The sequence below is a fragment of the Protomyctophum bolini genome, assembly GCF_963924005.1.
Source record: "Protomyctophum bolini genome assembly, chromosome: 11".
In the NCBI taxonomy this organism is placed as follows: Eukaryota; Metazoa; Chordata; class Actinopteri; order Myctophiformes; family Myctophidae; genus Protomyctophum; species Protomyctophum bolini.
This window is the reverse complement of record NC_137872.1, coordinates 22,468,896-22,481,792: the sequence shown is the minus strand read 5'-3', so window position 1 is coordinate 22,481,792 and position 12,897 is coordinate 22,468,896. Positions and strand designations below refer to the sequence as shown.

At 42.9% G+C, this 12,897-nt stretch overlaps 2 protein-coding genes across 3 annotated transcripts in view; one reads left to right on the top strand and one right to left on the bottom strand.

The window, feature by feature from the left end:
* The window catches only part of dock6 (dedicator of cytokinesis 6), a 54,069-nt gene that overhangs the window by 14,358 nt on the left and 26,814 nt on the right, over window positions 1–12,897 (top strand). For both annotated transcript variants that reach the window (XM_080776777.1, XM_080776776.1), the window contains exons 12-20: window positions 38–168; window positions 1,475–1,568; window positions 2,282–2,444; window positions 7,456–7,573; window positions 9,105–9,175; window positions 10,751–10,889; window positions 11,290–11,391; window positions 11,670–11,756; window positions 12,732–12,897. The exon at window positions 12,732–12,897 is cut by the window's right edge and continues 66 nt beyond it. In XM_080776777.1, the coding sequence (XP_080632903.1) occupies window positions 38–168; window positions 1,475–1,568; window positions 2,282–2,444; window positions 7,456–7,573; window positions 9,105–9,175; window positions 10,751–10,889; window positions 11,290–11,391; window positions 11,670–11,756; window positions 12,732–12,897 (1,071 nt within the window). The remainder of the gene's footprint in view (window positions 1–37; window positions 169–1,474; window positions 1,569–2,281; window positions 2,445–7,455; window positions 7,574–9,104; window positions 9,176–10,750; window positions 10,890–11,289; window positions 11,392–11,669; window positions 11,757–12,731) is intronic.
* angptl8 (angiopoietin like 8) lies at window positions 2,825–6,131 on the bottom strand (the record flags this gene model as incomplete). The annotated part of the gene is made up of 3 exons (XM_080776408.1): window positions 2,825–2,989; window positions 4,425–4,574; window positions 5,823–6,131. The coding sequence occupies 3 exons, from the start codon at window positions 6,129–6,131 to the stop codon at window positions 2,825–2,827; spliced, it is 624 nt and encodes a 207-aa protein (XP_080632534.1).

Sequence of the window (12,897 nt, the reverse complement as noted above, 5' to 3'; positions counted from 1 at the left end):
ACCTGTCCTTAATAATGTTTTTTATCTCACTGCACAGAGCGGAAAGGCCACGGGACATGGAATGAGAGGAAGAAGAAGGGATTCGAGCGGATGAGTGTGGGAGAAGACATGTGTAACTTTGCCACCTTCCGTCCTGCCACCCTCACAGTCACCAACTTCTTCAAGCAGGTCAGACTGTGTCCATATTTTGGACATGCCATTATAAGCGAGTTAAATATAAATATAAATACATAAAATAGCAGATCTATACAAGCTCACAACGTGTCGCATCGTTGTGAGCTGGTAGATTACTTTTCAATAAAAAAAAGATTGCGACCACAGGTCACATTTACTATGAAATCAGACATTTTAGTCAGTCAGACAGTCAGTGTATCTATCACTCAACATCCCCATACATAGGAAATCCCCTATGGGGGCTTATGGTGCCCAGGTCTCATGACATCATGTGACATCATCAGGGATGGAGATCCCTGATGTCATAGTTAATGCCAAACTGCCAGTGCTCGCCCAGCAGTCTGCTGTCACCCAGGCAGATGCGTGCTTCTCGCCCTCAGGCATCTTACTGGTAATGGGGATTAAAGTCATCCATGATTGTTAATTTGGCTGTTAATGTGTGTTTACCACCTGCGGTGCCATAATGATGTACATGTACTAACTAACGTTGATTGTTTACGGGAGCTGCAGATACATTTCATGTTAACACACTTGCAAAACTTGCAATTATTAAAAGATAACCATCCTATAATACAGGGGTCGGCATTAGATGTCGGAAACACAATCAATGGCTAATTTAAAAACTGGAACTTGCGGCAGTCTGCCTTTTTATTATTATTACACAATAATTATTTTATTGCTATAAAGGTAAGGTAATAATTATTTGTTTTATAGCGGCATATTCTAGCAGAACTGTGTAATTAAATGTTACAGGTGTTGATAGAAATGCTTGTGTACTAGACATTTTGTGCAGGCCACATCCTTGAATGTTGCACTTAGGTACAGAGAGAAACAATGTATTGTTTGAGGCATTCTGAAGTTTTCACATGCCTCAAACAATGGCTCTCCCCACCTGAAGTTTTCTTCAGGTGGGCATAGATCTGATTTTCTACATACAATCTGGCTTATATCTGTCTGATATTGTAAATAAATACTTTACAAAATAATTAGTCTCAGAACTGTATGCTTCATCTAGTTTCAGTCTGGTTAGGGCTCAACAATATAGATCAGTGATGGGCACAATTATTTTCAAAATGACTTAACAGTACCCAAACCTTCAATAGTCACTCAATTCCATTTGATCTATTGATTAAAAAAAGCTTAAGTAACATCATTCTCACAGCTTGTTATTTCACTCAGAAAACACAATTATCAGTGAAAATATGTATATGCTTATACTTTTTTAAATAATTCCTAATTCCTAATAATATATAACATTTTAAATTCTATAATCTCCACCCTGAATTTTACCTCCATGAAGGAGGGTGACAGATTGAGTGACGAGGACCTTTACAAGTTTCTGGCGGACATGAGGAGGCCATCCTCTGTACTACGTCGTCTGAGGCCCGTCACAGGTGAGCAGCTCTCATAATAATACACATTCACAACGTCGTACATGTTCACACTGCTTTGTCAGAGAATCCTAGCACCTGTTCTGGTCAACTCCTAAAAGTTGAACATTCAAGCCAAACAATTAGGCTGGAATAGCAGGTCTACATCTCTAGATCAGCCATTTTCGGCAAAACGATTTGGTAAGGATAGATAGATAGACTCATGTGCATAGACATAGATACTCATGTGCATAGACATAGATACACTCATGTGCATAGACATAGACACACTCATGTGCATAGACATAGACACACTCATGTGCATAGACATAGATACTCATGTGCATAGACATAGACACACTCATGTGCATAGACATAGACACACTCATGTGCATAGACATAGACACACTCATGTGCATAGACATAGACACACTCATGTGCATGTGGCACACTGGTCAACACACTGCACAGTATATAATGGCTCTTTTTTCGTCACTGCCTTTTTCTTTTTTTACTATTTTGAAAAACATTTTAGACACATTGTGAGCTTGTAGATCAGTTATTTGAACTATTCAAAAATGTTTTTCTAAATAATAAGAAAATAAATGTAGGTATAAGGGGGTAAGGCAGTGACGAAAATAAGGCCCATAGCGTATAACCTATTAAAACCGGTTAAGCATATGACTGTCATTCTTTGTGTCTCTCTCTCTCTCTCTCTCTCTCTCTCTCTCTCTCAGCCCAATTAAAGATCGACATCTCTCCAGCCCCGGACTCTCCTCACTACTGTCTTTCTCCTGAACTGCTCCATGTGAAACCCTACCCTGACCTGCGTGTCCGTCCCACCAAGGACGTTCTGGAGTTCCCTGCTCGCTATGTGTACACGCCCCATACCACCTACAGGTCAGCATGCATGAAGCTCACTATGCGTACATACCACCTACAGATTTATTTGACTCTCATTGTGTAAAACAAACCTTACCATTCAAAAACCAGCCACACACTTTGGTATTAGTATTAATAGATATTGAAGTATCTGGTGTCATAGCATGATGAAATATTTCATGTTGTAGCCCAGTTGGTTGATCAGATGTTTGGCTTGCCAGGGGAGTGCAATTAAATTAAAATCCAGATAAGGCGATGACATCATTAAAGTCCAGATAGAACGATGACATCATTCATTAAGGGCTCTGTTGATATGGAGACCTCAGCTGTGCTGCATCAGCTTGACGTAGCTTCCCTCTTGGATCAGGATGAGAACATGGTGCACTTAATTAAAGACATTACATTAGCTGCTGTTCCTTTTTATGAGTTCTGAAATGCCGACCCTTTTGCACCATTTTCTGTAGTCTGGAAAGATGATGGCTGTGACTCTCAAGGCTCTGCTTTTGTTTGCCGGTTAAATGCTGCAGAGTGTTCAGGATGTTTGAGTGCAGCTCTGCCCTCTCCTAAACAAGACAAATCAAACAAAGTACAGTCTGTTATTTTAACCGCCCCATTCATCCTGTACTGCAGGGGTTTTCAGCCCTTTTCATATAAAGGTCCATTATTTATTTGGCATTTGAGCCACACGGACCATTTGATGAGATTTAGCCTCTCAGACCTCTTGTCCATATTTCCATGCTGTATTGATGTGGTACCATAGGAGAGACAACAGGCGTTGAATCCGTTGATGTAGCCTCGGTACCCAGGCTTTTATTTTCCTTCCATTCGACTCAAAAGTGTTGATGTAATGCAGATGTTTAACAATAGAGCGCATGTAAAAAGTGAGTGTCAAATCGAGTGAGTTTAAGGCCATTTAATGTCATTTAATGCAATCAGTTAGGACTTTTCTGTATGGATGTACAGTATGGGCTGTCAAGCCCAGAAAGTAGTTATTTTCCACTCGGTAGCCTGCATAACTTCCACTTATGACGATGATGTCACGCACATACCCTCTATAGGGGTCCTATTTGGTTAACAACTCTACATCATTTACCTGGGGACCACCTGGAACCCCCTCAAGGAGGGTTAGGGTTACCAACTCTACATCATTTACCTGGGGACCACCTGGAACCCCCTCAAGGAGGGTTAGGGTTACCAACTCTACATCATTTAGCTGGGGACCATCTGGAACCCCCTCAAGGACCACTGGTTGAAAACCACTGCTTACTGTACTTCGTTAACTGGGGTCCCTGGTCCCCCAGGTATACTTGATCCAGATCCACTCATTTATTTCCCCCCCCCTTTTTTTTTTACCTCCGCACCAAATCGAAAATAGTTTATCTACAAGCGAACAATGAGTTGTGAGCTTGTAGGTCTTCTGTTTTTGCAGATTTTTCTCCCTAGAATAGGGAGGCTAAGGTTCATGTGGTTAATGCCGCATGCCCGCATTGCATTTGCATTTGTAAAACGTAAAGCACCCACTTTAATTATTATCTGTCAACCACAGCTATTCTGTATGTGTCCTTTGACATCTCTGAGAGCTTAAATATGTGGTGCTAATGCTCCATTAGCAGCCATAAAACTGAGAAGTCTTCTGTGTGTCTCTGAAACGCAGCAGAAGTTGTGCTGAAAAGTAGGGCTGTAAAATGATTAGTCTGATTAACCACTTATCCACTATTCTATACTTTACAACGGTGTTATAGCCAGGTGTAGTTTATAGCCAATCTACCAGTTTACAAGGCCTGGCATTGTGATGCGTTCTTGTGAACTTTAAGCACTGCTATGTTTTGAAAACTTGGGGGGGAAAAAAGGAAAGTAATCTCATCAGATAGACGTTTTGTCAGTGGTGTGGTCGTGGTGGACATGCATGCATGAAACACAGTTTTTTACGCACGTCAGTTAAAGTGTTAGAGATGGCTGTCCCGTGGAGAGACAATGGGGGGGTCAGCTGTCTGTTACCTGCAGCTCTATGATGGTAGTGGGTAAGGGGTTGTTGATATATTTCTCCAGATCCGTCACCTTGGTCTTGAGCAATGCCTCCTCCTGCTCCACGGAGGTCAGCCTGTGCTTAGTCACGTTGGTCTGAGCCTGTAGTCCTGCCATCTGGACCTGTCGACAGAAACATCTGCCCAGTACATCATCTACTCCCTCCCACTGACCACATGGAGCTGGCAGCCACAACCACTGTGTGTTGTATTGTCCTTGTCGCTGCCAACCCCTACTGTTTGGTCTGTTGGGAGGGTGTAGAGTAGACAGACAACCACGTGTCTCCTCCGATACACATGGCGTCGCCAGCTACGTGTACTTCTTTTCACCTGACAGTGAGGAGTGTCACCGGGAGGCCGTAACCGGCGTAACGCATGCAGAGGAACACACTATCCGCTCCAGTTCCGACTATCCGAGTTGGAGGACAGAAACTGTCCTCCAACTCTGCACTGGGACGGATAAAATGTACTTTTGTTTGTCTGTTTATAAAGTAACTGAGAGAAGGAGAAACTGCACAAGCAGAAAGCCTGCAACACTCCAAATTAGATTTGCAGGCTCAAAGGTACAAATGGGAATGAAGGAATAGCCAGCACACAAGAAATGTCCTTGGTCCATGTCTATTTATCTCAATTTACATCTGAATGACAACGGACGTATTTCGGCCTGACGGTCCTTCCTCAGCGTTGTTTATAAAGTAACTCCAGAACGGATTGCATTTTCATGAAACTTGGTGATAATGATCGAGTGGGCTTAGCCGAAGAGATGATTCACTTTTGGGGCCAAAGGTTAAGGTCACAATCGAGAACGGATTGGTGGAGTTTCGTCATGCAACTTGATGGGAATAAGCATTAGGCTGCCCAGAAAAGATGATTACGTTTTGGGTGGAAAAGGTTCAAGTACAGTACATGGTCATAATCGAGAGCAAGGGCAGAATTAACACAAGTCACATCGGGTGGAAAATGAAATGGGTAAATCTTAACAAATACTTAGTATTGGCATGGTATGCACTCTACTGAGTGTAAGCTTTCTTTTTTCAAACAATGTAAATTGTTACCTTGCACAAAGTACTTACATGGGAATCAAAAGAAGTCATACTGTAGCATAGACATTGTTGTTTTTAATTGGCCATTCTGACCGTGGGAAACCCCAAATAGTTGCTTGTACAGTTTCTCTGTGTCCCTCTCTAAGTGCCCCAGATGAACAGAGGCTTATCTAACAGGGATTTCAAAAATACTTTGCATAGCAGAAGCACCAGCATCTGTCTGCTCCTGTAGAAATGCAGATATACTAGGCGGATAAGAATAGCAGTCATAATCAGATCTTTACTGTGGAAAGAAAAACATCTGGTTGACACGTTTGCACGTTTGTTACCTGGAGCCGACCCAGCACCTCCTTGATCTGTCTCTCCACCTCCACAGCCTTCTCGGTCTCTTTGCCCAGCCGCTGCAGACTCCCCTCCTGGCTCCTCACAGATGTACTGATTTGAGCTATCTTAGCCTCGGTGGTCTCATAGACATGACTGAGTGTCTCTCTGAACTGTATCACGCCATACGTCAGAAGGTTGACTTGATCTTGTGGAGCGGCCCTGTTTGCCTTTTTGGTAAACGTCCGCACTGGGCTTGCAGGGACTTGCCTCAGACACACGGCTGCACAAACCAGCAAACACAGGTCCCAATGCATTTCGACAGCTTAACTCTTGTCTGTTTGACTCTGTAGTTCAAAAGCAATTGATCCTTTCCAGCAGACCCTGGAGAATGATCGCCTGGTGCAGTCACTCTGCAAGAGTGTTGAAGAAAGGCTCTGCTTTTCCTAGTTATCTGTGTATCAGTCACACAGATGTTTGCACAGTGATAATACCCATTTCCTGTGTTTGGATGATAGGTGCCGTGCTTTATAGTGTGTGTGTGTGTGTGTGTGTGTGTGTGTGTCTCCATAGTGAAACATTAGCTCAGCTGTGGTCCAATCACTCACTGACCTTGGTCCTGAAGTACTCTTTTTGTCTTTCATGTCCCAAATATCCATGACATACATAACAATCTCCCTTTTATTATTCTTTATATTAAATCCATACACTTTTAAGTTTTCATTTGAGCAATACTATAATGAGCCTGGCATGGCCAGACTAATATCGCTGCTTTGTGGAACCTGCATTTCCAAGGGACGGATTAAAAATAATGCCTCTGGTGATAAACCCGCCGGGTATTTCGATGCTGGCCCTGATTGTTTCCCCACATCTTCGGGGGAGCAGCTAAATCCATTCAACACCGAGCGGGGCCAGACCTAATGTGCCGAGGGCTTTTTTTGCTTTTTGCACTGGCAGATTCATCTGGTTTCCAGACTATAATTATTAATCACCTGGTGTGGCTTATAATGTGTTTTAATGTGATTGTTTGATATGGAAAGTTAACGGTTCATTTTAATTTAGTTGCAGTCCTCCTCTCACTAAGTAAAATCAACTGAACATTGTAAACTATGAACATCAGTTGTCCTCTCTTGTTTGACTTGGATAAGAGTTGAGGTCAGTCTCACCATGAACATGCCAATGCTATGTCATTAAAAATGGCTGCACACTCAAAGGTCAATATCAAGTCTTCTCCAGTAATGACACAAGTTTATTATGATATATGTCACACATGTGGCTGTGTATCCTCTTATAACATGTAGATTTATGTGTATTTGTGATACAGAATTGGCAGTCAAAGCAAGGTGAAACCACTATGAACTGTAGTATAGGCTCATCAACAAATTCCAAGACCGTGCACAACTCCCTCCCAACATTTCTGCACAGACGTTTAGCTCACATTCACAATGACCTTCATTGTGAGAGAAGTAATAATTCTGTTATGCTGAAACAGGATGTCTTGCCAGTTAACATTATATTCTAAATATTATTTGGAGTGATGTGACCCTCTGGATTTTGTTTATATTATTCATATAGGGTGTTTCTCACCTTGTTCTCCTCCTTACTTTATATGCCCTCTGTATGGTTCTTTGTCCTGCTCAGGAACATTCTGTACGTGTATCCACAAAGTCTGAACTTCAGCAGTCGCCAGGGCTCAGTGAGGAACATCGCTGTGAAGGTGCAGTTCATGGCAGGAGAGGACAGCAGCCTGGCGATGCCGGTGAGTCCGTTCGCCTGGATTACAGTTCTCAGTCGCCAAGACTGATTTCACGTCGCTCATAGATTGGCTATTTTCGTTTGTTAGTTATTTGAAGATTAGCCTTAGTTATTTTAAGATTATTACGAGTATTTGAACTGATCAACTAGCAACAGAATACATTATTTTAGAAACATCTTCCATAGACATAAATGTGTCTATGGATGTGATTAAGGCAAAGGTTTAAAGCCTCAATCTGTGTTTTCTTCAAATGGTTGGCTGTTATGTGGAACAGCAGCAACAAAGAATGATAATACCTAAACATCATTAATAAACTTTCAGTCATGTCGATGAGATTTTATTTTGCTTTATTCCATGCGTTCGCACGCTCCACAACATCACGCAACAGTACTGACTCAGGACAATGGCATCCCCACCTAACAAAGAACAGCCCTGGGCCTGAAACATGATGTCCTCTCTTCAGCATTAACATGCTCAAATCTATGTCCTTCGTGAGCCATGCTGAAAATAGCAGATCTACAAGCTCACAAGGCATCGCGGATACGGCTTCTAGGTCTGCTATTTCCGGTGAGCGACACCATAGTGTGCTCACTAATACTGTAAATCAGGCTTTAGTTGTATCAGGGAGAGTGAAAGTAAAGGACAACAAATGTGTTTTGATGGTTGTACCAGTTTTACTGCCACTTTGATTAAAATGCGGGTTAGACGTTTAAACCAGTCAAACTGTTAAGTGAATTCAGCCAAGTTTGGCTGTTGAATAACAGATGTCATGATGTTATGTCATTCAGGCTAAAATTGTCTGGGGCCCTAAACATTGATCACTGCTCTAGTGTGCGTCTCCCTACAGTGGTTTGTTCAATAGAAGTGAATGACACATCTCAGTGTCTCTTTATAGAATGTACAGTTTGCAAAAGAGAAGACAAGACAGTAAGTCACAGAATTGCTGCATTAATTGCTTTATTTGCAATCTGAAATGAATGAAAGAGAACAAAAATATGCAATATTTCACCACTGTTGGGGGGGGGGGGGGGGGGGAACTTAAATATACAAACAGAGAAATGCATTGAATTTTAAAAAAAGTCCTCTCCTAATCTTCTGCGTATGCCATATGGCCACATGTTCTCATCCACATCACACCGTATATCTTCTTCTCTGACAATGCACTATGAGAAGAATCTTTTGACATGCTTTTTCCACCCTGGCAGTACTGTGATTGGTCTATTTGCATACCTTAAAACAGTTATTCACAATAGCAGCCTATACTGTACGTTACGTTTAGAACATGAACTTCTGAGAGAGTTCTGTTCTGACAGGGTTTGACAGCATTTGTATATTTGGCAGTAAAGATCCATTGTTTTCATCTTGGTTGAGCTTGTGTGTAAAAGTTCAAGCATTTTCAAAGGAACAAGAGATTAATTATATAGCCCACAGACAACCCTAACCCTACAGAAAAACGGATTGATAGCCATTGTAAAAAACTGCAATAGAGAGCCCCCTCTGGTGATTATATAACCGTTATATGTCGTCACAACAGGTCATCTTCGGGAAGTCCAGCTGTGCAGAGTTCATGAAAGAGGCCTACACGCCTGTCATCTACCATGACAAGTAAGGCTCTGGATTCATTGTGCCTCCCATTTGACCCGTGGTTCTCAAAGTGGTGTCCTTGGAAGTATAATAATAATATTTAAACTTTATTTGTATAGCACCTTTCATGACATGAAATGCAGCTCAAAGTGCTTTACAGAGCAATGGAGAAAGAAAGAAAAGAAAAGCAAGGCATAAAACATTAAAAAGAATAGCAGTAATGCAATACAGTGAGGACATGAATAACAAAAAAATGTAAAGATCAATTCAAAGCAAGAGTGTAGAAGTGGGTCTTGAGCTGTGCTTTAAAAAGGTCTACAGAGGCTGCCTGTCGAAGGTACAGTGGGAGTTCCACGCCGTCGGCCTGTAGAAGCAAAAAGCTGCTTCACCGTATTTTTTAGCAGGCCAGCAGTGGAAGACCTTAGGGACACATTTAGGCAGGCAGTCATTATGATGTAGGTAGGAAGGTGCGAGACCATTGAGAGCTTTAAAAAAAAAAACGTTAGTTTTAGTTAAAACTCTGGCTGCTGCATTTTGGACAAGTTGTAATCTGTCAGTTGTTTTCTTAGGCAGTCCAGAAAAAAGTGCATTGCAGTAATCAAGCCAAGAAAAAACGTTTTTCTGATTTGTGCAATATTTCTAAGGTGAAAAAAGGCAATCTTGGTAACATGATTAATGTGTGAATTAAAATTCAATTCAGAATCAATGACCCCCAAGTTCTTTACTGTACTGTTACTTTCTACAGCCAGGTTGCCAAGTCAGCTTATTATTATTCTTTCTGCTCACTAGAACCGATTATGAGAACTTCTGTCTTATCCTCATTTAGCTTGAGAACGTTCTCACACATCCAGCATTTCATGATTCATGATTTGAGGCTTTTTTTCCCCAAAGGGCCAATCCTGCAAACGTTGAAGGCCAATGTTAGCCAATTAGGTTGGAATTTGAAATATCGGACAGATCCATCTTGAACACATGACTATAGAGATGGTGTGTAACGATCTTTGGACAGAATCTGGAGGAGTAATATAAAAACGTCGGCCTCCTGGTGGCGCTATAACAGGCCGTTCTGGAAATTTAGCTGTTCACAGACGGACGGACGGACGGCAAAACATACTCTCTCCCCATGCTTTCCACCTAGTGGAGACCTATTAGTTTGCATGGCATCAAAGTCAATGTAACCACTTTTACCCTATATTTTAGAAAAAGACTGATGCACAGCACACCTCAAAAGGTTGGTGACTGGTGCGTAGGACAAAAGTGCATATAATAAAAGGGTATCTTTGAAGATTCCCTTTTATTATACTTGGCTATTCAAACATATAGCCGATCTACAAGCTCACAACATCTCACGATGCAACGAGTACTATTGTAGATCTGCTATTTTTGAAGAATTCTAAAACATTCCAAACAAACAAACAATACTTTTTAAGAATCCTCTCTTATGACGTCTCTACAAAGAATATCTGCTGCCAAAAAACATAAATGTAGGTTTCCTTGACATGAAACAGTTTGAGAACTGAGCAGCTATGGTGTTAAAGACTTCCCGAGCCGTTTCCCCCTGTCAGATCAGCACTGTCTCCTCTCCCGTCTAACCAGGTCTCCAGAGTTCTACGAGGAGATGAAGATGAAGATTCCTGCCAACCTGACAGACAACCACCACCTGCTGTTCACCTTCTATCACATCAGCTGCCAGCCCAAACAGAACACCCCCCTGGAGGCGCCCGTGGGCTACACTGTGAGTTATGCCTGCTGGGCCATATGAAACGACCACCATTTAAAACCATTAATCTTCTTTTAAATGTAGGCTATTTTCACTATATTTGCATGCTGCCATTGTACAACAAAGTATAATACAAGTGGTTAGTCAATAAGACTAACCAATTTAGGTGATATTAAGAAATCTATTACAACTGTCTATATTAGAACCTTTTTGTGTGGATTCGTTACATATTACATATATTTGGTTAATTGCCTAGTCCTACTGTAAGTACACTACTGTTGCCATCGCCCTCGAGAGGGGCTAGATTCAATAGCGCCACCCACATCCTGACTCCCATTTATATATTTCCAAAATGTTGCCTTGCCAGAGGTTAAAGACATCCTTTCTTTGTTTCCTTGGTTCCTTCCCTCCACAGTGGATTCCTCTGATGCAGCATGGTCGACTACGCACCGGATCCTTCAGCCTGCCCGTCTCTGTGGAGAAGCCTCCGCCCAGCTACTCCGTCCTCACCCCTGATGTGAGTGTGTGTATGTGCACGTCCTCACCCCTGATGTGTGTGTGTGTGTGTGTGTGTGTGTGTGTGTGTGTGTGTGTGTGTGTGTGCGTGCGCGCGCGCGCAAGTCCTCACCCCTTAGTGTGTGACTGTGTGTGAGCGTGCGTGCGTGCGACATGCGTGCATGGGGAACGGAGAGAGAGAGAGAGACGCACGGACGAACGCGTGACTCATAATGGTCTCTGTTTGTCTGCAGCGGGCAGAGTGTGACGGTGTTGAATGTCTGTGTGTCTCCATTCCAGGTTCAGCTCCCTGGCATGAAGTGGGTGGATAATCACAAGGCTGTGTTTAACGTGGAGGTGACGGCAGCGTCCTCTGTTCACACTCAGGTACGGTGAGACTGTTCACACTCGGGTACAGAGAGAGACAGTTCACACTCAGGTACAGAGAGAGACTGTTCACACTCAGGTACAGAGAGAGACTGTTCACACTCAGGTACAGAGAGAGACTGTTCACACTCAGGTACAGAGAGAGACTGTTCACACTCGGGTACAGAGAGAGACTGTTCACACTCGGGTACAGAGAGACTGTTCACACTCGGGTACAGAGAGAGACTGTTCACACTCAGGTACAGAGAGACTGTTCACACTCGGGTACAGAGAGAGACTGTTCACACTCAGGTACAGAGAGAGACTGTTCACACTCAGGTACAGAGAGACTGTTCACACTCGGGTACAGAGAGACTGTTCACACTCAGGTACAGAGAGACTGTTCACACTCAGGTACAGAGAGACTGTTCACACTCAGGTACAGAGAGACTGTTCACACTCAGGTACAGAGAGACTGTTCACACTCAGGTACAGAGAGACTGTTCACACTCAGGTACAGAGAGACTGTTCACACTCAGGTACAGAGAGACTGTTCACACTCAGGTACAGAGAGAGACTGTTCACACTCAGGTACAGAAAGACTGTTCACACTCGGCGTGGTGAATATGTGAAAGGTGGAGTACCCTTCATTGATTAAAAAGGAAACGTTCACTCCGATGACGCAACGCTGACGGACGCCAGATGGCTGCAGTGGAGCTTCGGCATAAGATTTCATGTCAAACGATGGGATATGACTTCAGATTCCCCACGTGTACTGTTGAGCTATAAGGGAGAGCCTGTTTGGAAAGGGTTGGCGTTAGTTAATATTTCCCTTTTTGAATGAAGTTCCTCTCATTTATTTTTGTAATGTTTGCGCCACCGTAGGATCCTCAGCTGGACAAGTTCTTCACGCGGGTGCACGTTCTGGAGGAGTACTGTTTATATTACTTATGTTCTCTCACTTATTACTGGTTCTATAATCTATATTTCCATTAGGATCCTCACCTGGACAAGTTCTTCACGCTGGTGCACGTTCTGGAGGAGTACTCGTTCCCGTACCGTCTGAAGGACGTCATCATCACGGAGGCCAACGTGGAGGGCGAGCTGAAGGCCAGCATGGCCGGCCTGCGGGGGGCGCTGCTGGACACGTGCGTGCGCTTCC